We start from the raw sequence: 27,636 nt of genomic DNA on the forward strand, positions 1-27,636 counted from the left end.
GGCTTTGTGTCTATACTATAATTTTGTCCCTGAAAGTGAATGCATTTTTTTTTTCAGAAGGAGATATTAAGGCTTCATTAATAGTAATTTTTCTACTTTTAAGCTTTCATTATATAAGCTCATTTCAGAACTAGGGTCTTTGTTGTGTTGCCTTTGAAAATCATCTCATCTTTTAGTTGGCTGTAGATCATACCCAAGCTCCTATGATTGCCATACAATCCATTTTGCTCATACAGATAAATCAAAATGCCTTACCAGGTGATTAATCATTTCCAAGCCTAACTTGTGGGTTATGCCTAGTAACAAAGATAACTGCTAAAATATAGGAAGCTGCCATTAAAAGTTTCAGATAACCAGTCATAAAATATAATGTTTGGAGTATCACTCACTTCCAGAAGTAATGTTTTGGCAAGAACAGCTTCTCCTTCCCTGTTTGGCTCTGTGTAAGCTAATAAGGGTTTTTTTGGATGTGAAGCTGAACTTCCCAATTCTATTTTTGCTTTTTGCTTATAAGGATGAATTCTATTTTGGTAGACAGATTATGCTATAAAATATCTACTTGGATCCCAGCAATCCACTTTGTGTATGACCACTTCAAGTAATGTCACCTTCAGCAGTATCCTTGTTTTTCCATTGCATTTTATCTCATGTTGTTGTTTTGCATAGAGGAAGCTCCAGCTGCCCTTCACTGTAGCATGTTTTGAACCCTTGTAAATATTATGTGTTAAAGAATTTTACTTCGGTTAAAGTAATTATCAGAGACAACAGCACAAAAACTCAAACCAAATCTTATTCTCATTAAATTCATCTAAGCATTAGGAAGTCTCATCATTCTGACTTCATTTTTATTCACAGATTAGAAGAAGGAAAACAAGCATCTTGGTGTTTTCTCAAGTTCAAATGAAGTGATTCTGATGCAGGAATATGTCCAAATATCTTAGATTAAAAGAAAACAACAACAATTAAGGCAGAAGTATCACTAACAAAAACATTGACTCTTTGGAGACAAATACCTATTTTGTCCTTTGTAAAAAGTGCCAATTTTTTTTTTTCTGTGGCTTATATTTAAATCATCAGTTTCCTTCTAGTTCTATGGGCAGTTAAGTTGTTCCATTTTTTAAAAGTGTAATGGTTTTATTGTTTAGTGCTATTTTTAATCTGTTGTCATAACTAACAGCATATTTAAGGCTTATTAGAAACTACTGAAGTGCCATTTAAGTTTTCAGAACACTTATTTTCAGAAAAAAAATGTATTTAATTCTTAAAATTTTTTTGGCTTTCATTTTTTAGTTCAAACTCATTTTCTGTTCTTAAAATCCATATTATGCATAGAGTTGTTTCTTTTTAAGAACACGGGAACATATGAAGTTGACAGTATGGATGGAAGGAGTGCTGATAAGAAAATGCAAATATAGCATAGCTAGTTTCAGAGCTAGATAGTTTTAATAAAAAGTTTCACACTCATTTGCTGTTATAAGACCAGTTACCTCACAGTCAAAGTCCTTTGGGCTTTTTAGTTGAGCTTGTAAAGCTCCTTTAATAAAGAGATTAGCAGTTGCTTTATTTCTTTCATTCAGTTTATTGGTTAGTAAACCTGAAGGCTGTGAATTTTATCAAAGAAAATCCTTTAATTTTGTGTATGCCTATTGGTATGTGGTGGTTGTCATGGTACATATTTGGAGCAAAACTTTTTAAACACTGAGTTGAGTATGATAATTTTTAGCATCATTTTTTGGATAAAATTAATCAGAAGTCTGAAAAATTTCAAGTACTTACTGAATTTAGCTGGACTGGATGTTCTAAAGGTCTAAAGTGTAAAGTTCTGACATAAAGGTCTAAATTTCACTATATGGTCTCAGCATTTCTGCAGGGCTGCACTTCAGATGCACAAACTGATTTGTGTGATGGAGCTTTGTTGAGAGGTCACGACTCCCTCTGAGTTGCAAACCATTGTCTGACAGCAGCTGCTTTAATTTCTCACTATTCATTTTAGTGCCTTCTTCCCAATTGTTTTGCACAATGCTGTATTGTGAATAAAGTTTTATAAACATTTACCAAATAGCTGAGTGGTTCAGGAATTATTAAAAACCTTGCATCAGTTCCTTAGGACATTTCTGCCTCCTTTCCTCACAGTCCCTGCTGTACAGTTCCAGTTTATTCAATGAGCAGGATCATTGGTGGTGGCCTTGAAGATGTAGGCTGTCTAAAATGTCCCTTGAAAATAAAGATAGATTTTGAACTCAGTTAAGGGCCTTATACAGAGTTTATGAAGAATGAAAGATGATCTCTCCTAGGCATTCAGCAGCCTGGATTTACAACAGATGCTGCAGAATCAGTTGCCAGATGAGATTTTAAGTCCCAAGGCTCCATGCTCAGGTGTGACGCAGGGTCTGAGACCCTTAGGGCTGTTTGTGAGTTAAACTTCGTGGGTGTATGTATTAGTAAATATTTTTTCTTTCTGAAATTTGAGCTCTGGACTACTCCTAGCTAGCAGCTGGCTTTGGTGCTTTTCCACTGAGAAAATGTCACTTTGAGTATGGGATCCTTGTCAGGCCAGTGATGTCATACGTCTTGCCTGAGAATATCATATGAGGTCTGTGGATTGACTGTATCTGTCACTTGGTTTTACTTGGAGACTTGATGATGTGGCTAAATGGCAGAACATGTGGGGCTGTGTACTGTCTGAATGTTAGTGTTACTTGGAAACCAGCTAGAAAGTTTGTCAGGCTGTATTCTGCTATTAAAGAAGCAATGTTAAATGATGTTACAATTGAGATATGAATTAGAAATACCATAATTTTAAATGAAAATAAGGGTTTTTTTAGGCAGGTTTGATTATCTTTCAATGAAGAAAATGTTATCTAAACCCTCATCTTGATTCCAACTCTTGAAACTCTTCATAGCTTGCCAGCTTTCTGAAGCTGAAATTCTGCATGTAAATTGTTCTTCACTAATGGACTCACATGGGGTTTTTTACTAAATCAATACTTCTAATATTTTCTGTACATTCAGGAAGCACTGAAAATATAAACATGTAGATCCTCTTCACCTCTCTTTTTTAAAATTTTTCTTTGATAGCAACTATTTTAACTAATTTATATTGTGATTAGATATTCTCAGTGAATATACTAGATGTGACAAGATGTATAAAACATAGAATTTTTCACCAGATTTTACTAGTGAAAAAGCACTAAAAGTATTAGTCTGGGTAGAGAGAAGTTTAAATAAATACTGTGGTCAGGAATGTAAAATTTTTGCCTATTATCCCATAGCTTTCTACATTATTAGTATTTTTCTTTAAATAGGATACTTTTAAAGTCTTAGAGTTTCTCTGTTAGTCAGAAATTTTTGTGGCTTTTTTTCTTAATTGAGACAATCTTAAATTCAGCCTCATGCCATTGCTACCAAAGGTATAGAATGAATATAATTAATTTCTGCTCCCTCTGCTGGCCATGGAGCTGAGCAGAGTAAATCTATCCAGCACCTTCAAAGTACCCACACCTGCAACTGGTCTGTGGAAATTCGGTCTTTTGGGGACTAGGGAGAACACTTTATCGCCAATATCCAGACCTGAGTAATGGCATTTCTGAAATAACCTCTCAATAAAAATGGAAAATTTTAGAAAGGAAACGAGTGATATTTTGTGGTAACTTTTGAGTACATTTGGGTGCAGCTGATGTGTAACCTGTCAGTGTGATATAAGGAGAGCTGTACATTTCACACCAGTAGTAGACACTGTACAGAAGTGGTTTCATTTTCTGCTTGGGCTTCCTGATAATCCTCTTTGTAGGACAGCGCAGAAAAACAGAACTGAAATATTGAGTTTTTCAAATATTGTTCCAAAGTAATTGAAATAATACAAGTTTGCTTGAAACTAAGATGCAAAGTCTGCTATGCCTGGCAACATTGTCTTGATAGCAATCACTTAAGAACTATTATGTATTCTTTTGTTGTTGTTTTTTTTTTTTTAAGCTGGACCTGTGATCTGCAGAATGCTAACATGCCCTCCAACTCGAAGAGCCTTAATTGTGGGTTGTGGTCTGCAGATGTTTCAACAGCTGTCAGGGATTAACACCGTCATGTATGTATTTCCCAATTGCTTCTTTTTATAAAGAATTAGAAAAAAGTCAATTAGACCATTAGCAGTTGTAGATGGTCTTCTGGACAAAGTCTGAAAGGTGAAAAATTGAGTGAGCTGGAATGCTGGTTTGAAATCCAGATGTTGACATATTTGGAAACACAGTAAATTGGTACAAGAGGATGTTGGTATAGGGGTAAACCTGCCATTTTTATAGACATGAGAATACAGACTATTCTGAGAGATGCATTCTTGTGTTAGGGTTTATAGACAAGGCTGTGTATGTCTGGGCAAGAAAGCACATTTATGGTTTGAATATGTGTGCAAATAGATCACAGTAAGGTGAGGGTTAGATTAACCATGTTAATGAGGTGCAACATTACTGTGAAGTGCTAACGGATGCTGAGGGAAGAAACATTTCCTGCTCTTTACGTGGTTTTGTTATGTGTATGAAGACTCAGTAAATGTGGAAGTGAAGAATGATGTATTGGGTTTTCTGACAAGCTGTCAGCTCATAACAGGAGTAGCTCTTGACAAATGTGCAATACCTACTTTGAGATGAAATTATTTTTGGGCTGCCCTACATGACTAATCATAATTAATATGGTTGCCATATTGTTTTAAGAGCAAGTATAAAATATGTTGCCATAACATTTTACAGAGAAAACTATGCACGTTAGGAAATTGTTAAAAGAAACAGCTTCAAGGATAAGGCTTTTAGTGGTATCAAGAGTTACCATATTAAATGTTAGAGTAAACACTGCCATCTGTCATACTGGAAGAAAAAAATGCCCCAGACTCAGTATTATTAAACTGCACAGGAGGGAAATCTGTGACAGGTAAAGAAAGGCTTCATAAAGTAGGAATTGTAAGTGTGGGAAACACTTGGACACAAAACTGGTAAGTTATGTCTGAAAGCCAGAAGAAGGGCACAGAAAGAGCTTTGATAAATTTTTCAGACATGTCAGAAGCAAGAAACCTAACAGTCTCCAGGCCCAGAAAGGATCATTGGGAGTACACTAGCAGAAGATAAGTGTTTAGCACCAAATCTCACAAAGGTGCTTTTTGCATTTGTGTTAATTATAGAGGGTATATGAAGCTTTTTGCACTAGTGCCTACTTAAGATGTCTCAGGTGGTCTGCTTGACACTCAAGTATTAGGGGAAAACATCTAGAGCAAGCTGATTAAAAAAATAACAAATTAATCAGGGTACAATTTGCATCTATAATCACTGAATTTGGAAATGGAGCATAATTTACATGAAGCTACAGCCCAGAAAGTTTTATTTTGGTCTCTACAAAAATTAATTAAAACTTCATAGAATCAAATAAGATGTGTGTTAATAAATATGAAAAATGAACATGTACGCATACAATATAAAACAATAAAGAAGAGCCAACACGATTGTTGTGGATAGATTATAGCTTGCTTGGATGAGAGAACTGTAAATCCCATATCAATTAACCATTTTAAGCAACTATGACAGCTGCAGCCAAAGTTTCTTGAAGAATTCATGTAGTCATAAAAGTGAGAAGTCCTGTCAGGTAAATAACTATTTAAGACAGAAGAAAAAAGGATGAGAATAGAAGATCAGTTATCACAAACCAAGAACAGACTCCTACAATGATCTATATGAAGATCTTTGCTGCTTTAATAAACCTGTGAAAGCGACTAAACAACAAAAAAGCAGCTTATATTCATACAGCACCTACAATATAGAGATCCTCCAAATCTGTGAACATGAACAGTTGTGGGAAGATAATGCAAGATAACAAATTAGTGGAATGGCAAATGCATTAACTATCCAATGCTATTCAATAATGCCTGCAGGAGAGAACTGGGTAACTGACATGCATGGCAGTCTAAATTGTTACTACTTGAAAAAGAGGGCTTGCAATTGCATTATTCTGTACAAACATCATGACAACATCCATGGCCCATCTGGAATAGTACAAACAGTTGCAGATGTCCTTTCTTTTAATAAGAGCAAACCAGGTTATGTGTGGGGAAAGAGGTACCTGTGTTTGAACAGAATGATTAGAACTCTGCAGCTTGGAAATGAAATTAGGTCAGAAGAAATACAAGAGGTATATAAAGCTACTAAAGTTATGGAGAGGATGGGGAGAGCATGATTATTCATCATTTCTTCTAACACATTTTTGGTGACTCCTAGCTCTTACCCAGCAGTAGGTTTAAAATAAGCATTTTTTCATGCAACACATAATTGCATATTGGAACTCATTGCCACAGGATGTTACAGATGCCAAATGTAGAAATACATTTAGAAGTTAATTAGGGAAACTTACATAATAAACATTATTAAAATGTTATGAAATGTGGTGTGCATGCAATCTCTGGCCAAGGACAGTCATTCTCACAGTTTGGTTCATAGTACTTTGAGACGCCCTATTAGGCTAGAACAAAAAATTGACAGTTCACAAGGCTTATGACACTGGTAGGTTGACTTTGTTTATTTTAAACTTACTATGTTTTAAAATTTCAAACTGCTTTCCATGTAGGAGGTTTTACAAATAGTTTGGAATTGACCTAATTTGCTTGTGGATGTGTAGGAGGACAGAATTACAACTATAAAACGTGGTTGAATCTTAGCTTTAAAATAATAAAATGCTTATAATAAACACATGAAGGCACTGTTGTTAAAGGACTGGATTGTCAACCATTTGCAATATCCAGTCTCTTTTAATATTCCATTATAACTAAATTTTTAGTTATCAGGTATGCAAGACAAACATTCTCCTGTGAAAGGACATTTTTCAAATACAAGTAAGCAGCTGTCTGTTGATGGCTTGCTTTTATAAAAATTGATAAATGCCTTTTAATGCTGTAATTAGATGGTATCTTAAGGAACTGTCAGATTGTATTAACTCTCTAAGCACTAGTTTTCTCTTCATAATGTTTAGTTGTGTTGTTCTGGGATTGCTGTTCTCTTGCAGCATGAAAGCAGGCACTGGTTATGGTTGGAGGGTCTAGTATTGTGTGGACTTGGCTTCAGTGGTTTCTCAAAAACAAACATGACAAGTATTTTGACAGTGGATGTTCCCTGTACCTTTGGTGCTACTGTGAATCCTTCTCTGTTGGCCCTTTTTAGGCCATAGAAGAAGAGGCTGATCACCCCAGCTTGCAGTTGCCTTGTCACCAAAGGGGTATCAGGGACAGAAAAAGGTGATACAGAGACTCCATCATCAGGAGGCATGAAAAAAACACTTTATTATTAGAAATCTACAGTTCTTGTAGAAACAATGATGGACCTTAGACCTGATTGGCCTTTAGGAATCTTCTCTCACACTATTGGTGAACTACGAATAGCACACTCTGGAGAATCATATCTATAAACAATGGTTACAGAAAGGGAGATAATAAGTGTTTGAATTCTTCTCTCTAAGTTTCCTACAGCTCCTCACAGCTGCCCAGGATTTTCCTGGGAGAGCTGTGTCTCTCTCTGTTCAGAGGATATGTGAATACCACATATTGCCTGGCTTTCCGTGGCAGAGAATTTAGCCTCTGGTTGCCCTCTGACCAGTTAACTTAACAGAGCAGCATCCATGACAGCCCCCGACTTGTTCTAATCTTCTGGCTTGGGAGTTTCTGCTATAAAATAATTTGTTTAATCTTGTATTTTACTGTAAGAAAAGTGAGGCTATCAGAGTGAATTTGTGTGTGCTCATTTAAACTCCCATAATCAAATCACAAGAGGACATGAAAACACAAAAAATAACATAATTGTAGAATGATTTAATACTTGCCTAATATATGCTTTACTGAATAACTCATCAATTTTAGAAAAGAAAGCCAGTGAGAGCAATGAAGTCCATGTGTAGTTGGAGATCTCTTGAGGTTGGGGAGAGGAGAACCAGAAGAATTGCAGTAAGAATTGTGGAAGGCTGTGCTCAGTCCTTTTCATTGTGTAATAAACTGATCTGGTTTCTGCACAGAAATAGTTTCATATAATATTTGAGTCACATTTGTTATACACATGAACGTGTATAAAGTCCAGCCATGAGGAACCAGAAACTCATCAGGAACAGGATGTTACTGAATTGGTGAGAGCAGTATGTGGAGCAACCTCTGCATTGAGGAGGTAGATCTAAAACAGAAGCAAAATGTAAAAATAGGCTAAGGAGGTTGTGACTGTCACAGGAAAAAATTCTAGCATGATAAATTTAGTCAGCAAAAGAATAAAACTCAGTGAGCTATTGCTTTGATTCCTTTTTTTCCCCTAAGAACAAGGGTATCACTGCTGTCTGATGCAATGCCTGACGCAGAACAAATGTTTCCTTTTTGTCATGGCTTTTGCCAGCTTAACTGACCTGTTAAAGTCATACAATTTTAGACAAGCATCTCTCACACTGGTGTGAGCAGTTCTGAAATGGTTTAACTTCTCAGTTTCTTATCATTCTAGTGTTTTCTCATCTCGAAAACAGAAGGTCATTGTTTCTAGCCTGGAGCCCAAGTCTGGTTGGCAGGAGACTGAGAAACGCCTTGTGAAGGAAGTTATATTCCAGGGGAGTAGTTACTACAAATTAGCTTTTTAATAGTAATATATCCCAGAATTTGGTTTATTCTGTGAAGTTAAGATATTTTCAAGCCCAAAGTTGCCCATAGTTAAAACCTGGGGGAAGAGGATCATTTTGAGGTAAAACTTGAAATTATTTTTTGTTATCAGTTTCTTATTTAAAAAAAAAAAATTAAAAATTGAAGAAACTCCATTTTTGGGGGGTGGGAGGAGGAGGGGACTGAAAGGATTTGAACTGTTTCACATTGTGTAGTGAGAATCATCAATGGATGTTTTATCTCTGTGCTCATGTTCCTGCAGAACCAGGACTTCTGAAAACATTTCTGGTAATGTGCAGTCTCGTGGCAGTTAAAATACTTCCAAACCATGGGGAAGAAAGGTTTTGGGAAAAAATCCCAAGTTCTCTTGAATAGTAGGCAGTAATTTATCCATAATTGGAGGGAGTTCAGTATTGTCTTGACAGAATTGCTTGCAGGTGGTATGACCTACACTGGAGATTCTGCTGCTCTTTGAGAGGTTTGTTGTCTGTTCCCAAAGACTGCCTGTGCCCTCAAGACTATAAATCTGAGATAAGATTGAAGAGACAGCTGCATCATCTTGATTATTCTTACTCTCACAATACTTTCAGTGGACGTGATGAAAGCCAGACAAAATACTTTGTTCTGCAGTTGAAACACTAAGTTTGATGTGGTGCTAATTTTGTAATTTGCCATTATCTTTTCACAAATTGTGTTAGAAAAGCTTCCTGCAACAGGAAAGTGCTATAATGTGTCAACAGGGAAAGTATATGGCCTTCAGCATTTTTGCTAAGCTATTTTGCAGGTGCATATGATCTGTTACTCCTATTTAATGAAATGTTTGTTTTTTTTTTTATTTCTGAGATATCTTTGCATCTCCTAGAAGTTAAGTGAATCCACATATAAAATGTATTGCTGCTTGGATTTGGTCCTCAGATGCTTTTGAGCTCTAACAGTGTTGGTTTTTTAATTTATGCAAGCAAACAAAAGAACCAGAAAAAAGGATGATAAAAAGAAGCGTCTTTTTTCAGCTGGCAAGAAATAGGGAGGGGAATAAAATACTACATGGAGAAGGAAAAAAGTTCAGAATAATGAGAGAGGAAAAAGAAGCTGGATAATAGAAGAAAAATACAAAAGAAGAAAAGAGGTTATGTAACAAGTGGAAATTTAGGGTTTGAAGATAAGACTATTAGAACAATTAATAGGAAAAAAATATTGTACTGAATGTGAATGAGAGATTGCAAGAAAATAGGAGTGGGACTGGGAAAGAAGTTAGGATAAACTTCTGGAGTTTAATAGAAACCAGAGAGGAGTTTAATGGAAAGCTCATTTCCTGGCAGGTTTAATTGGCAGGTCTGTTGTGCAGCAGTTTCAGAGCTGACACCTGCGAGCTCCTCCTGTAGCCTCAGAACCAGCCTGGTACTTCCTTAGCATGAGTGTGCAGCTGAATCCCCACAGGGGTGGGGAAAGTCAAAATTCAGAAACTCATCTCTAAATTCCACAATATCTGACATATCTGACTCATTTTTAAAAGATCATTGAATAAATACCTTATTTTGTGAATCACTGCACAAGTAGTAGGAACCTTCTGCACTCTTTCAGCATCAGCAGCAATACAGAGATTTATATTTAATGACTGAATATATTTACAGGTTATGACAGATTTATAATGAATAAGCTGGTCATTGAAATGAGGTTTTCCTAAAGCATTGGTTGTTGTTTTAAGTATTGGAAAACAGTTGCTGAGATCTGTAAACAGAAGTTCTATTGGAAAAAGTAATGGTGATTCATATTTTTCTTTGACTTTTAGGCATTGACTTTTAATTTTGTATAGATTTCTATTATGTTCTCTGGCTGTGCATTTTAAAGCAAAATCCAGAAAGTAGTGTACTGTATTAAAAAAACAAAACCCCAATCTGGCACAATACTAAATGTCATCCAAATTGCACAGCAGTTACTGAAGGAAAGTACCTTTTATTGTACTCTTGACTTAAATTCAAATTGGGCACAGTAACTCCCAAGCAGATTGCCATGTGGCATTTATTTTTGGATGGCCAGTAACTTGTCACCTCTGGTTTTCTTGAGTACTCTGAGACCCAACTGGGCTTTGTCTGACTAAAGGAGGCACTATTGCATTAATGTTCTTTCCAGATACAAACTCTGTAGAATTGTCAGGATAATTGGGAAGATTTGGTAATTGACAAGTCTCATTTTCTCTGATGACTCCATGACATTAAAGCTGCTGTCTGGTTAGGTTTTCATCCTTCTGTATTTTGTTGTGGGTAAACTGTCCAGTTTTTATCTTTCTTTTAGATTTTGCATTGTCCTGTTAGCTTTAGGAGATGTTTAATAAATCAAAGAGAAACTCTATGTTGAACATTCGCTTGCTTTTCAAATAATAATCCATTAGAGATTTTTTAATTAGGTTTTCATGAATTCTTCCAATAAGTTTTTTTTTTGAGAAGTGACCTTTCATTTTACCATTTTAGCCTTCCTTCATATTGCAAGATGTTTTAGATAGTACTGAGTGCAAACCCATCATGTAAAATATTTCAGTGGCATATAGGTGCTTTTTATATAGACTGAAGATATTTTTGGAAGAACAACTAAACCAAAGTCTAGTCTAGTCAAACACTAGGTGAGGTGAGTCTCCCATTACACCAACTGTCTCTGTTGTATGTGCTATACAGAAATAATGTGATTAACTTATAGAAATTCTTGAGGGGAACAAATTGTAGTTAATAGGCAAAATAATTTCATATTACTCACTGTACAACATTCTAAATGAGAGTTTATGGAAACTGCCTATATCAGTTTCATAGTACTTGAAAAGGAAAATGAAACTCTGACTCAGGCTTTTTAAAAGTTTTGCATTTTCAGCAACCACTTTTCCATAGACAGTGTACTGGTATCACAGTGGAGCTTGTTTCTTTTAAAGTAAAGAGTGCATTGAAAATAAAATATATTAAAAAAAACCTAGTTTCAAACATCTGATGGTCACCAAGTTGTACATATTGGACACAAATTGTTTGTGTACAAACAGGATTATACAGTAATTTTTCCAAGCCCTGTAACATAGGTGATGATTATTATTATCATTATTATTAAATTCTGATTATTTTCCCCCAGTAAAATGGTAAATCTGAACTGAACAATTTGTTTGTGAAAATCTGTCCATTAAGTTTGAAAAATTATCACACAACCTATAGCAGTGACTTTGGAACTGTGGCCTAGGACAAACTCGGATTTGGAGGTGCAAGTGGCTGGAAGTGCAGAGCTTAGGCTGGGCAGCAGCAGTTCTTGTTGGCAGCTGGGATGCTGGTTGTGTGGATACCAAGAAATGTGAAATTCCCTTTCATCACATGCTCTCAGCAAGAAGCCTGGGCAGTATTTACAGCAGCTGTGACTTGGCAGAGCCAATCCTTTCCACCCCTCTTTGTTTGCCTTCTCCTCTCCAGCAGTGCAGGCCAGGGAGGAGCCCGAACACATTTTCTCTGGACCTTGCTCTGATGTTCTCCCTCCTTCTCAGTCATCAGGAAATGCTGATGTGGGAAGGGAATACCACCTAGTAAGGGGAGTGTGCCTTAGTAAATCTGCTAGGAAGTGGCTGGAACAAAAATCTGTATATGACAGGATGCCAACAGCTTCATCCATTAATGAAAACCAAACCAGCCCACACAAGATCAGCCGGTTAAGGAGCACTGCAGCAGGCTGAGAGAAAAGAAATAGCTCAGTTGTTCCACAGGCAGGATGCAGTGCAGGCAGCAGTGACCTGGTGTTGAGAGTCACAGAGAGGGATGGGAAGAGCAAATAGCTGGGTCACACTGCTGGGCATCCAGTGTGGCTCCAGAGCTGTGCAGCAATGAGGAGCAGTAGCTGGGCCTTTGCCTTCGTTCTGGTTTTGCACTTGCCCACAGGCTGAGTGACCTGGATGCCCCAGGCAGCTCAGTAAACTTGAACATTTTTTAAGGCAGTTATATTGCTAAAGTTTCTGTATCTTTACTGTGTTTTAAAGGTAACGCCTATGTTTCAGAATTTTTGTTTAAAAATTGAAGTGTTTTTCTTAAATATTGTTGTGTGGCCTGCAAAACCCTGAAAAGCTTAGGGGTTTAATGATGTAGCTGCAAAGGCTGTACTTTATCAGTTGAAATAATTGTGAGAGGGTAGTTAGGCTGCAAGTAAGAAACTGCATCTGAACTAAAAACAAGTCACCTGTGTGTCAGCGTTGCTAGCAATAAATTCACACTATGCCAAATTTCCACTAAAAATAAAAAAATGAAACTAAAGGCATTTTATCCTGTTGTGCTGCCCTGGTTGTTTAAAAGCTAATTTAGCTGAGTCAGTTTAAAAGTATAGATTTGTAATTTGCCATAAAACAAGAAGTTAAAAGTTGAAATTTGGGTTATTTGGCCAATGCCATACATCAAGCTTCAAGATTCCCTCTCAGGCTGAAGCTTCTCACTGCTAATGCCATTTCTCTGTGCATTTTGTGTTCTTATTCCTTTTGAAATAGAAAAGGAAAAATCACAGCTTTATGCCCCTTAAGAGAAAATAAGAAAGATGCAAAACAAAGCAATAAATCACAATGGAGTAGTTAACTAGATTAAAGCTGTAAAATACATATCCTGCTTAAGCTGCTTGCCTTGTTGATCAAACTAATCAGAGTTTTTGGAAGATGGTTTTTACAGGTACGTCCTTGTTCTAACTGTTGGAGATCAAAGGAGAGGTAATTCAGAAATAAAAGTTTTGAAGGTTTATTGGAAGATCAAGGAACAATCTCAAGATGCTGTATAATGGGACCAATGGGATGAAATGAAGTGAAATGTAGAGTGATTATTGGAACACAGTTCAGTGCTTAGAAGTACTATATTGAGTGTCTTGAGGGGAATAGGAAACAATGGTAGTTTCTAATTGCTTAAACTGTTACAACAATAGAGAAAGTATTGGAAATAACATACTTGGGGGGTTTGGTGTTGAGATTGGTAGACACAAAATAGCAGATTAATGTAATTTCATAAGTAAAGGCTAATTTCCTTTAATTTAAACTTTTTCCCCCACATCTTCTGATAATTCTCATAATCTATCAGTTTATTGTTAAAAAAGTAGAAAACCAAACACAGCCCCCACCTAAAATGTAAACTTAAAAAATCCTAGACCACTGAAAACATTAAGTGATATTGAGGTGGATTTATTTGCATTATAATTTTTTTCAGGCTAAAAATTAAACAATGTAAAACCTTCTGAAATGGCACATGAGCCATGTTCAGGGTACTGATGTGAGGCATTGTCAGGGGCTCATAACCATAGGCTCTCGTTTTGAAGCACTGGATTTTTTTTTCCATGTCATAAATCTTGTAAGTATTACTGATTTTCCCTATTTGTCTTGTGCTGAAAATCTGCTTAGTTGTGGGAATTTTGTGTTGTTTGGGTTTTCTCACCCCAAATTTGGACCTTTAAATCTATGAGTTGAAGAATGACCACATGAAATATTTTCCTTATTTACTGTAGTATTTGAGATCTATGCTAGGTTACTGTTTAGAAGAATATATACTAAAGAATGGAATAGCATGAAAGTAAATAAACATAAACCTCATGGTGTGACAGCTGCAAATGATTTGCCACAGTCTGGATGCATCTGCTGATGGTTTGGTTAATCATTTTTAAAATGTAGCATGTGTATTAAAAAGGATCTGAGTATTAACTGATACTTCAATTTAAAAAAAAAAATTAAGTCTTCAACAAAACCGTAAGTTAAATGCCTTTAATAAATAGGTATTTTTCAGTGTAATGCTTTCACAGAAGTAAATTCCTAGTAAATTTTGTGTTGATTGTTACTAATACAAAGGCTTGTAATGTCTTCTTTTGGAAATCAATGTTTATTTTTATAACATGTTCAAAAATACATATTCAAAGAACTGTATAGGAGTTAACATACCAAATTACTCTAAAAGAAATCCTGCTATCTATCTTCTCATTTGTCATGTTTTATTTTTCATGTTGCCTGATCAGCAGAGACTAAGTGCACAAGTGCACAATTTTACCCCCAGTGTTGTCTTAACGAAATCTGTAAAAAACCAGTCAAAAGCTTGGACATTTATATTAAAACATTGAAAATGAACTCAGAGTCCTGCTGACTATACTTTGTTTTACTTTACTCTGGTTTTCTTAGGTGACAGTATCTGTTCCTATAGTTCATCAGGCTGTGAAAGCATATTTAAAGAAAGACTATCAATTTGGAAGTCACTTAAAAGCAAAGTATTTATTTAAAGAAGAAATATATTTGAACCCATATTTTCTAACATTTCTTTTGGTGTTATTGAAGGGTTTGTGTATTTAGTAGAAATTTTTCCACATTTTTCTGCTTTTGATTGCTACTCTCCCTTTTTCCTGTAGTGAATTCATAACACTGTTTGATTTCTATCTGTTGCCTTAGTAATCACTGTCAGGTCACCAACCCAGTATTAATTTCACTGCAGAGCCATGCTGGAGAAATTGTATGAGAATGTCTTTGCCTTACATGTGGTACATACACAGTGTAGCTGTTAAGTCAGATAAATGCATCTCATTCAGTTTGTTCATATGTAAAGCCAAGTAATGAAATGAAGTCAGAGCAGTGATGCTGTTTTTAAATCATTCATGAATGATTGCTGGAGGAAGTTCCCTAAATAGCACTATTGGTTTGTTTGGTTTGTTTTAATGTATTATGTGCCTAAACAGCTCCTGGATCACAGTTTGGTCTCAACAGTTTTTCTTCTGTTAAACATTTCTAATAATCTTGTGAAAATTCATTTTTAATGCAACCGTTGTTTAATATGCATTATTCTGTTGAACTGTACATTTTTGTTGTCTCTAGCATTTATTTTGAGACCTATCAGGTCTCAAATCAGATGCCAACCAATGACCAATTTTTTATTTTTTTTTCTATAAAGCACAATAGAATAGTAAGGGAAGGACTTGGTTTGTGTTGTAGGTTTGCTCCCTTGGCAATACTTAGAGGGCACGTATTATTCAGATATTGGACTGGGTTTGTTGCAATAAGGAAGTGTCTTCTTCTTGGGAAGTCAGGGAATATAGAAATATGAAACAATTCCAGGTTCACAATGTAATCAATATTGAAAAGACACAAAATTAAAGTGTAAAAGGTCACCTGGTTAGGTGCTGCCTGATACAGCAACATGAACAACCTCAGTGAAATATATTACTGATGCCATTCAAACACAGAGTAAGGGATATGATGCCCTTTAGATCTGTTTATTCACCTTTACTTTAAGGGCAGAGGAACCAGTTCTGTAAATTGGATTCTTTGGAGTCTGTCAATAAGAGTTAAGCTGCCACAGGCTAGTCAATATGCCTTGTGCCACAGATTGGAGACCCAAAAAAAAAAAAGGTTGAAAGGTTACGTGCATTGCAAAGATTTTCTATAAATGAAAATGGTCCAGAAATGAACCGTAAATAAAACATGGTGGTATCTAAAAGTTAATCCAGATCTTGTTATTGGGAGCAGTCTGCAAAACAAAGGGATGGCTGTGGTGAAAATGGGCCATACAGAAGGTGTGATATGGAGCACAGTCACCAGATGGAAAGAAAATAAGAAATCACTGATGAGACTCTTAATTCCTCAGTGTGGTGAGAAAGAATAATGTCTGTAAGGGCAGCGAGGGGTGAGTCCAGGAAGGGAGGGGTGTGTCAGGAGGGGGAACTAAACAACACCTGGGTTCTCATCTTTTGGGAGGCTGGTTCCTTCCTGAAGAGTTTCCAGCAATCAGGTGCAAGTTGAGTCTAAGCCTGTGTAGGTGAGAGGGGTCTCACCTATGACTGCTTAAAATCTTTGGGGATTTTTTCTCCAGATTTCTAACAATTCTGGGAGAATGACTCAGAGAATGATTTTCAAACATTTTCATGAAAGAATAAATCCTTTTGTGATACTTTATTCCTTTTTAATAGTCACTTGTATATTGCCCAAAGCATGTTTTAGAGAGATCTTGAAAATAGGAAAAGAATGTGACAGCAGATTATTATCAGCAACATTTCATATGTTTCACAAGGGAAAATTGGAACAGGGATGTACTGGACTGCTGATTAAAACTTCTGCTTGCTGGAGGCCCCTTCCTCATGTAAACTTGAATCTTTTGGTCAATTATGAGTGGAAGAGGTTTTTTGTTGTTGGTTTGTTTTTTTTTTAGAAGAAATAGGGAGAGCCCTGTTAGAAGCCAGGGGAGGAAACAAAAGCACAACAAAAACAGTTCAGACAATTTGGGCTTTTTTACTCTACTCCTTCTTCTTACTTCCTCGGTTATATAATTTCTATTGGATCTTTATAGACTGGGGAAGGAGAAGAGAAAATGACCAGCTAAAATGTAATGTTTTCAACTTTGGGTCTTTAAGTAATAGATTTAAATGAAAGTACTGAAACTAGTTATTGAAAACAGGAGTTGAAAAAAGCTGAAGTCTTCTGTTACTAAAGGAATACCTATTGCCCCTGCATGTTGGTGAGAGAGGGAAGCAGGTGAAAGTACTGAAAAAAGTACTGAAGGACTTGTTGGTGCTGTCAGGAACATGTTGGCATGTAAGGAATCAAGTAAGATCTCACTGAAACTTGGACCAATTTGGCTATTTTTAAACAAAGTTTTGAATGTTACCTTTTAAAACCTCCTTTATCCTATATATGAGCACTTAATGAAATGTGAGAATTGAAACTGTGTGACCACAGTGTAATACAGATGGCAGATGAATTTGGTCCAGATGAGATGCAAACTAAAACACTAAGACACTAAGACAGCAGTTCTGTCCCATTTGCACAGGAATGAGGGAAGAAAGGGAAGCTTATTAGAATGAGAAGTGTAAATTATGCTTGTTAGTGATGGCACATTCCAGGAATTTTAGATTTTTCAACTATCTTAATATTTGTGAACCAAATTTTGTTTTAGATTGTAACACATGCCTCTAATGTCACTAATTTACAGTGGAAATAAAAGACAGGTTACAGTACATATTTTTTTCTGGTTCATGTAGGAATGGAGAATGACTTATTAGTGAAATGGAACTGCTCTCAAGGGAAAAATGTACTAATTCCAAGAAATCTTTCTTTTCTATTTCATATTAAAGCAGAGAAATTATGTGTGTTAACATTTATAGTTTGAATATTATAAAAAATATTACAAATATATTACATTTATTATAGTAGTCCTCTCTATCTTATGTGCCTTATTAGAGTTCCGAGTAAGTAAATTAGTGAGGGTTAGCTCATTGTATTTTTCAGGGCATGTAGTCCTATCTCAAATGCTTTTGTCTTACTGCAAACCCCATTTTTTTATTATTCTTGTCACATTGTGGTAAACTAAATCAAGCACTGCCATAATTCTGAACAGAGGCAGAATCAGGATGTGTCATAGTAAAAGAAAAAAACCACAAAACAAAAACAAAACCCTTCCCCCCTGTATAGATATAGATATAGATGTTATAGATATAGATATATAATTGGACCTGGAACATGGACTCTGCAAGATACTGGTCAAGTCTCTACAGGTATTTGTATCTCACTATGTATTGATTTATCATATTTGTTAACTTAAACCAGCTAGAAAATAATTTAAACACATGCCCACACTGCCAAATCCCTTCTCTCCTGCAAACTCTGGTCTGGTCACATCCTCTTTAAGCACCTCTGAAGAGGATTCTGCTGCCCTACTGTGTCTTCAGTTATGTTTGAGCAGCTCCAGTGGCTTTTCCTTGCATCAATGTAAGAGATGCCACCATCTCTACAAACTGTTCAGTGCAGAAATGCACATTAACCGGGCAATAAATATGGGTAAGCAGTTTCAGATTGTGGACTTCTGTCCAGTTTTGGAAATCTTAATTCCCTTAACAGTGTAATATGCTACTGCAGACAGCTGGTGTTGGAGGAAGACTAGCCAATGCTAGGGAGGGAAATTTAAAAAAGGAAGTACAGAAAGAAGAAGAAGAAGAACAACACATCAGCTGGGATGGAGAGTGTTTTAAAATGTCCTGTAAAGCCACTGTTGGAAAAATAAATTAATTCCATGGTTAGAAGCTTGGCTCAATTGCCCATCTCCTCAGCAAAATCTAAGAGCCCTGTCTAGGTTTTGCTTTTTGAAAACTGAACAAGCAGCTCTTGGCCAGCTGTGACAACACTTGAGCCCTCATTTCTGCCATATTTGGTTAGGATATGCTGAAGGAAATGGTTTTGTAAAGAAAAAAGATTACATTGTATAATTTTTTTTCTTTTGCAGATTGCTCTAAAATCTGTGCTTGTTCTGTTTTCTATAAAAAATAAAATTTTTTTGTTGTTTTTCTGAGGGAATGTTACTCTGAGACTTAGTCAGCTGAGGGACAAATGAAACCAGTAGATTCCTGCAAAGAACATGTTATCTTGTCTCCAGTCCTTCTTACAATGACTTTAAAACCCTGCACTGTATGCTTGCAAGAAACTTTAAGCACATTTTCTAATTCAGACTTGCAATTCGCTGCCCTTAAGTGACACATTTTAGCTTCCTGCAGTGTGTATATTACAACAGTATTCACAGAGAGATACGATTTCATACTTTTGAGTTTTTTAACTTGGGCAAGAGACTCATCTGGACCTTGGAAATTACCTTGGGAAAAAAAGTGTAATTCAGCTTCTGTACAGCTCTTGATGATGACTCAGGGGAGTCTCTTAGTGTTCTGCGTGGTATGTGCAGGGTCATGCAGGGTGGCTGGAGCTGTATGACTGTCACTGGCCTGGGCAGCTCCACACTCTGTCTTTCATCTTCTCTTCCAGTATCAAAGCTGATCTTTTCAATAAATCAACTTTTGGGTTTTTCTAACAACATAATTCCATGCTTGCTGTACTGTAAACCATAATGTACAGGAGCATTGAAGTATATTTGCCATACACCATCTAAAATTTTTATTTTTGTAAGAGTGTCTTAGATTCTGTGCATTGACTTATTGCTTCTTGCTCTCTCTAAATAAAGTTATGAAGAACTTATAAGCAACCAGTATTTATGACACCTCTCTTAAACTAGATGTTCTCTGTAGAGAACCCATTTGGGGATTTATTCTGGTTTCATAAAAGACATTTTCCTTTCCTGACAGCAAAATTCTCTGTCTGGAACAAATTAACTGCCATTCAAGGACTAATCTCTTCCTCCATGGCAGAAATTTCTTCCTCTGTGGCACTGCTCTTCAGACTGACTGCTGCAGTCACTGTCATAGATGCTCCCCAGAGGATTCAGACCAGAATCACATCTGCTGCTTTGAGTCACAACTTCATCCTATCTGGTGGGATTTCAGTGTTCATTAGACTAATTAATGATTAAGTGCAGCAGTATGACATGGCTTGGCTGTTTTGTCATGTCAGTCAGCTTTCTCAAAAGTTCACAGCATCAGCTATTTTCTGAATATTTGGTTTTGTGCAAGATTTTCAATAAGCAGCTTTCTAATGTTGACACTAAAGCCAGAAGTGCACTGCTGTCTGGTATAATCTTTTTGAGCTGCACAGAGGTATCTAAACCAGCAAAACCTGTGTTTGTAGAAGGAAATTTCAGGCAGAAACCTCTCTGTAAGGGAGATCTTTACCTGTGTGAAATTGGAAGTATTATGAGGAGAGAGGAGCAAAAGCAGGAGAATGGGAGCAAAATGTAAACTAAAATTGAGTTGCTTTCCTTGGTAAAGCAGAACAACACATAGCACTGAATCTGCTGCTGTTTCATTGTGGCCCTGTGTTTTTCCCTCTGAACAGGTTATCCACATCTGCTTAGGTACTTATACTGCTTTTCCAGCTTTTTAAAAAAAGGTGCTTTGTAATTCTTTTCAGGATAAAAATTCCTAATTATATTGTGTGCATAAGTAATTATTGTTTACATGTATTATTAATCTAATAAATGACAACTGTTGTGGATGAGGGGGTTGAATGTACCCTCAGTAAATTCACAGACAACATCAAGCTGGTTGGGGATATTATCTGCTGGAGGGCAGGAAGGCTCTGAAGAGGATTATACACTTGGGGACCACTGTGTATGTGAGTCAAATGGAACCCATTGATGGCACTGTCTTCACTGAAGAAATCAGGGTGATCACAGTGGTGACCCATATCAAGGGCATAGGTTTACTAGCTTTTGGAGAAGATTGAACAGTGTGTGACCTGGTGGTAAGAAGGCATAGAGCAAATATTTATCTATCCATCAGGTATTGACCCTGCAGTTTTCTAAACACATGTTTTCTGTCCATCATGCTTGAAGTCTGACTTGGCTGGGAGAGTGTGACCATTGCTTCAGGAGAGGCCACCTTACCTGTGGGATCAGATTTCCCAGCAGTGTTAAGAAAGGTTTCTTCTGGTTTCTAATCTTCTGGTAAGGTATCAGCCACCAAAGGGCAACGTGTCAAATAATAGTAGCTGCTTGCCCCACAAAGTCAGCTAATTTTTTTGTGAATTATGCAGTAATTCATTTGGTGTTCTTGTGACACAGCTGTTGAGGAAGATTTCTTCCATGACATATCTGCAGATATCTGTGAAGAACAATGAAAAGAGGCTACAAGGCACAGTTATTTGCTGTGTGCATACTGTTACTTGATACATTTTAAATGTGAAATTTTTTAATTTTTCAGCTCACATAGACAGGTCTGCCAGATAAGTATTATTTAAGATATTTCTCTTTGTATTTTTCATACATGTTGTCTCTGGTTTTTTTCCCTGCCTCCCCATGTGAGAACATGACTAGCAAAAGTTAACATTCTGTCAGTATTCCTTCTTCAGAAACTACCTTTGTATCATACACTTTTGCCTCTTCTCAAAACCGTGTAAGTTCTGTTTTTCTCTGGTCTCCTGTTATGTGGCACTCTTTATGCCTATAATAAATGCTGACAGCTCCCAGCTCAACAGTTATTTCCATCAAATGCAGACTGTTACGTCACTCAGATTTCTGAGTGCCAGTCTGAGATAAGGACTGGAATGAAAAGGCAGCTGGCATAAGGTTTGTGTCTGAAGAAAACGATACTGTGTCTGCTAAGGCAGCAGGAGCATCTAAAGCAAGAGCAGCCTTAACCTTCAAGGGGTGTCCAAATCTCCAGCATTCAAGGACAAAGCACATATCCTTTTGGCTTCTCTCAGTATTCCTAATAAAAATTGTTGTGAGAAGGTTCAGATGGTGCTTGCTTCTTTCCAACATGAAGATGCCATGATGATCCAAGCTTTCAGCACCCTGAACTAGGCTGCTCCAGTGTATCTTGATTAAGATCAATATGTTGAGTTTGGGCTTATTCAACATGCAGGTTTCTGCCAGACAGAGGTGTCCCTGTGGACAGCACAGCTTACTGTAGCCATTGGGCTAGGTGTAAAGAGCTTAAAAGCTTTAGGGTTTTTTGTACTCTGCTTGTTGTCTGTAAAGGACAGAGCTGCCAGGTAGATATGCTGTGCAGTTGTATAACTGACCACTCAGGGAAACTGATGTTTCCTTTTCTCTGTAGTGGCAATCTTCCCAATACCAATTGGTGTTTCCTCAATCCAGGCCTCTCACCTGTGTTATCTACTGTAAGCTCTCAACCTTTAATTTCCTTTTTCCTTGCAATGCAAGATCTCTTCCTGAATGCAGTTCTTTAAAACAAGGCCCACTTCTCAAAGCAAAATCTTTGTGAGCAGTTCATGGTGTCAGTGTGCTGACATGGTCTCAAGTCAGGGATTAGTGGTGCTTCCTCATTATCCCTTCTCTCCCCATGTGTCGGCATCCATTTGGGGTTTTTTTTTGCCTTGTGTTTATATTGCAAGCTTTTTGGGAGAGGTGATTTAATTGTTCTGTTTCTGAACAGCACTTGGAACACTGAGTCCTTCCCAGTGCCAGAGACAGATATTTCAGTAATGCAGTCAACCTTTAGGAATGAAGCTATGTGATGTTTTGCTTCCAACAGTGTAATTCTGCAGACAGGTCTCTTCTAAGTGTAGAATATAATGATCTGATTTCTCCCCTCCTCTTTCCCCACAATGCCCTCCAATGAAAAGCTTGCTCTGTCCTTATGCAGGCTTTCCTTCCAGAAGGAAGGTCATAGTCTTGTGCTGCTAAATGTCACAGACAGCAGCTTCTGCACTGGCCATAAGTCTCATTTCTCTAACAAAGGTAGTCTTTCCATTTAAAGAAGGAAAAAAATCCCACATAGATAATCCTTTGTATTTATTGCAATGAGAGAAAGGAGCTTTGCTGATGATATGTGACAGCATTTTTAATAAATTAAGCTCAGATTTTAAATTCTTTGTGAGAAATGGCTAGATATCACCCATTTTTTGCCAGTGTAAGTAAGGTCTGTCATTTGCAATGTCAGTGTTGGTGTTTGAGGGTACAATACTAATTAGAACTTTACTTTCTAACCCCAGAATATTTGTATTTTATATTGCAGCATGCTGTATTTTACAGTGAAATATTTATCTTCTGCAAAGAGTGCCAGGCTCTCCCCCATGGTCAGGAGCCACGGGCCCACTGAAGCCCCAGTGGTCACGGAGTTTTGCATGCTCTAGAGAGGTGTGGAGAGTCCAAGGCTGAGGCTTGAGGTCAGACTGAGAGGAAAAGGTAAAATCTTAAGGAAAAGAATACACATTTAGTTTATGTGTTGTAGAACTAGAAAATAAAACAGCAACTTAGCTTTAAAAGATTACTTTTGCAGAAATTTTTCTTCAAGAACTGTGTTAATTTCTCAGCACATTAAAATACGGAAAGAAAATATGTTGTTGCAGGTATGTGATGTTATTAGAAACAAGTTAGGAGGAACAGTGAAATCTGCATGTGTGGAGAGCTGCTACTGCAGATGCACATGTTGTTCTTCTCTTGACAAGGATCCCCAAAAAAACTTCCATTTGAGAAAGTTGGTGTTTCCCTCTTAGACACAGCTTACTTGGGTGGATTCTGGGTGTTATTCTTGATGCAGTAAGTAGATCCTGGGAAGGAATTAAGCCCAAATTAGAAGCCAAGAAGAGTGAAGACCAAGGCAGCAGTCAGCAGGGAAAACCAGACAGAAACACAAGCAAGAAGTTGGATGAATAGTGGGGTTTTAGTGTGCTGGTGTGTCTGTTAACTCCTCTGATCTTGGCCTAGGAAATATTTGAAAAATAAAATTGCATTTTATTAAATGCTTCTTTGTATCAGATAGTAATACACCATTGCATTTTGTGTGAGATTATTTTGTATTCTGCATTTTTCAATTCTGGCTTTTTTATTGTGAGCCAGTCACTTGTTTGCCTGACCTTGTGTGTGACTAATCCAATGCCGTCCATATGATTGTACCTTTTAAAATCTTGTGAACCTTTCCAAATCACAAATGGTGGATTGTGACAAAACAACAGCATTCAGATTTAATGGCTGGGAATAGAGACAACAAAAAGACACAGATTTCCTATGTGCAGAGATGCTTTCCTCTTAGTGGGAATGAGCAGAACAAAGGCAATGTCATCCTACTGGACATTCACAGTCACCTGCTGACAAACTTAGCTGTTTGACCTTAAAAAAAGAAAGGAAAAAAATAGATGAGAAGCCCAATTACTAGGTTCTAGTCCATGAAATATGTCTGTTAACTCTTATATAAATAAATTAATACATGCTTTTGTCTATATATATATGTAATAAATAGTTTCCTAAATAATTTGCTCCAAACATTTTCCTAGTCCATGAAATATGTCTGTTAACTCATATAAATAAATAAATAAATAAATACATGCTTTTGTCTATATATATATATGTAATAAATAGTTTCCTAAATAATTTGCTCCAAACATTTTAGGCCATATCTGAGGAAGTTAATAGAGCCAGAAAAATAGTGCAAAATATCAAAACAGTCTCCCAGCATTTAGGTGAATTATCTTTAGTCAGGACTTTTCCTACAAAAAGGGGAAAAGCCTATTCATGGACAACTTTGTTTGAGAAGATTTTTTAGTCTTCCCTTGTCTCATAAGCCAAGTGTGTCTGCTCAGTGAACTGCTGCTGTTTCATATTTTTGTAGATCTCTATCTTCTGTTTGCATTTTGGTTCTCCTCCTGTAAATGAAATCTTGCTCAGGACTGCTAATTGTAATGTCCTTAGGCAAGAAGATCTTTCTTTTGTGCCAATGAAACTCATAGAAATTTAATTTATGTGATGGGTTTTCTCCTCTTGGCCTTAATGTTCCTGCCCTTCTGGGATTAATTTATCTTGGCCACTTTGAGAAGAAAAGGACTTTTATTGCAGTGTTATTTCTGAAGTCCTCCTTAGGAGACCAACAGAGCCAGTGCAGTGAGGATCCACAGTCAGAGTGCCCAGCTGCCTGATGCAGAATGCTTTGTGAAGCAGTGTATCATCTGTCTTGCATGCCATGATGGCAGTTGTCCTCTGTCACTGAGCTGTCAGGTCAAGATGCTGTTTTTAGCTAAGGTTGCTATTTCTAAAAGGACCTCTGGGAAGGACTGACTGTCTGAAAGCAGATGCCTGTTGCCCTGTAATTGCTACTTCATTAAAATATTTCAGTTACAATTCTTGTATGCCCCTAAGTTCTCTAGATACCTGACATGGAAACTGTCAACTGTAAAGTAAATTTTGGTTCAATGTGACATTTTAGAGCAAAATCCCAGCTGTGGGATTTGAGTTAAAGCTGTCAAGAAGACTGGCTTCCTCTAGAGACCTTAACCAATGCATCTATATTCTCACTTGAGTTTCTCTACAGTTCTATACTTCTATCTCAATAAAAATTTCATTCTGATTTCCAAGTAACCTGTCTAATTAGAAGTGAAAGGTATTTGCCAGATAAGCATTTCAGTAGAGCCTGCTGGATGAACTGTGAATATAAACTGAATGGAGTTAAACACTGCAACCTACAAGCACTGAACACATCATCACCATCATCATCAAAGAGAGAAACAAAGTCCAGAATGAAAAATCAACATTATTTTTTGCATTTTTGGTAATACATTTTTTCTGGGGTTTTTTTTTTTTTTTTTTTTTTTTAGATTGTAATCAAAACCTGGTACAGTAATTACTCTTTTGAATGCACTAGAGCTGAATTACCTCTGCCTGAGGCAACAGTATGCTCTGTGCTACTTACTACATTATTAACATAAGACCCATAAGATTGCTCTAAACAAACCTTGCCTAGGTTGCCATTTCTTCTTACATGCTGAGAGTGGTTGAATGTTGAAAAATGTGTACAAAAACAATTAATGTGTAAAGCATAATTCATCTCACAGAAAAGCTAATTGCACAGTCAGTGTGGCGATAGGACTTTTTTCCTCTTTTCTGATTCCATGAATTTGAACATTTGACTTCTCTGGCTTTCTGTATACATTATGTTGAATTTTATATACTTATATATTTTGTATAGTATTGTTAAAAAAAGAAAAAGAAAAAAATACAATAACTAGTGTGTTAGAGAAGTCTTGAAAGTGTACTTTTTTTTCCTTCCCCAATCCAGGAATAGCTGAATCATAGGAAGTTTCAAAAGGGAGACCATTATACCCATTGACAGCAGTAATTACTATTGGCATATGAATACAGGAAAACATAAAGCTGTTTCACTAAATGAACAATTTTGTGGTAACTGGCCTCAAGGCTAATAAAATGTATTTGTGTAATTATTGCATTTTAAAGGCTTATTTGAGAAGCAGGATAGTGCTGCACTAAGTGATGTAGAAATGTAAAGCAGAACAGCTTTTGGTTCAAGAGATTACAGTTAGAAATTATTGAATACAGGAGTGCAAGCAAAAAGAGAAAAATTAATTAAAGTGTGAAGAATATTTAGATAAAATGGGATAAATAGGATACAGTGCATTGATTTTATAAAGCAAAGTCAAGCTGTAGAACAACCAGATACCTATTCTTTGAACACATAAGTGGCTTTGATAGAACAAGACAATGTTGAAAATTTCTTTTATCTGGAAAGTTTTGATTTTTTAGTTCAGCTTTAGTTTGAGGATAGGTGGTATTGCTCAAGACCTATAAGATGAGTAAAGGTATAAGCAAAAATGTTGTTACAGACGGTTGTGAGAAAAAGCTACTGGAAAGATGGAAAGACTATCCTTTCACCAAGTTTGATACTATCAGAAATCAGATCTTTCATGTTTTAAAATGGTTAGAGCTCAAAGAGAGAAACTTCCAACCTAATATGTAGCAGACTACCTGCATATTAAAGCTTTTATTTTCAGCACTGTTAAATCTTGGTTTTATTGTAAATATATATATTGAATATATACATTGATATATTGATGCAGTATTAACATGGGAAATCCCAGGGCCTTTTCATCATACTAAGATGTGTGTAATAAATCTTTATTTCCACAGCATATTCTGTTTAACTCCCAATGAGGCCCTTTGTTCTGTACCTGGCTGAGAATTGTAGCACTCTGGGTGTTACTGTTTGGTACATTAAATTCATTTCCAGTAAGGAAATATATGCATCAATGGGTATAAAACAGGTTGTGTAGTCAGGATATGATTGGATTAATTTTTCACTATGTTGTAGCATTAATACACAATTCAAGAAATGTTCTTTATTATTAATTATTCTTCCTTATTCTTTGTCTCCATTTCTTTAGTTAAGAAAGAATACCTTCATTTTTCTTCACTTTGCTCTTGTGATTAGTGTTTGCCAAGTGCAGAGCTTAGTGCTGATGCTATTACTGCAGCCTTTTGAAGCATTTTTCAAGTACTTGTCACTTGAGCACATAAATGCTGAAGTTGTGCTGAGAATTGTTGCACGTTATGTTCAAAGCAGAGTCCGGTCATTCTCTCCAGAAGAGGCTCCTCATATGGAGAGGGGAATGACCTTGACAGCACTTTATTAATCAGAGTCTAAAAGGTAGCAAAAGACAATTTTAGCTTCTTAACACTTCTAAAGAAAGATCTGGGTTTCATTTTCATTCATTGCCCTGAAGAATAACCTGGCTCTTCACCTCCCCCTTTTGGACATTTCCCCCTGTCCAACATGTTTCTAAACTGTAACACAGACCTCCAGCATGTATGTGTGGTTAGCAGAAGCAGAACTGATCAACACCTACATTG

The 27,636-nt window shown here is 36.6% G+C and overlaps 1 protein-coding gene across 3 annotated transcripts in view; it reads left to right on the top strand.

Moving 5' to 3' along the window:
• SLC2A13 (solute carrier family 2 member 13) overlaps positions 1–27,636 on the top strand; it is a 153,765-nt gene that overhangs the window by 60,207 nt on the left and 65,922 nt on the right. For all 3 annotated transcript variants that reach the window (XM_039700496.1, XM_039700497.1, XM_039700495.1), the window contains one exon: positions 3,973–4,081. In XM_039700496.1, the coding sequence (XP_039556430.1) occupies positions 3,973–4,081 (109 nt within the window). The remainder of the gene's footprint in view (positions 1–3,972; positions 4,082–27,636) is intronic.

The sequence above is a fragment of the Passer montanus genome, unplaced genomic scaffold, assembly GCF_014805655.1.
Source record: "Passer montanus isolate IOZ18808 unplaced genomic scaffold, ASM1480565v1 scaffold141, whole genome shotgun sequence".
In the NCBI taxonomy this organism is placed as follows: domain Eukaryota; kingdom Metazoa; phylum Chordata; class Aves; order Passeriformes; family Passeridae; genus Passer; species Passer montanus.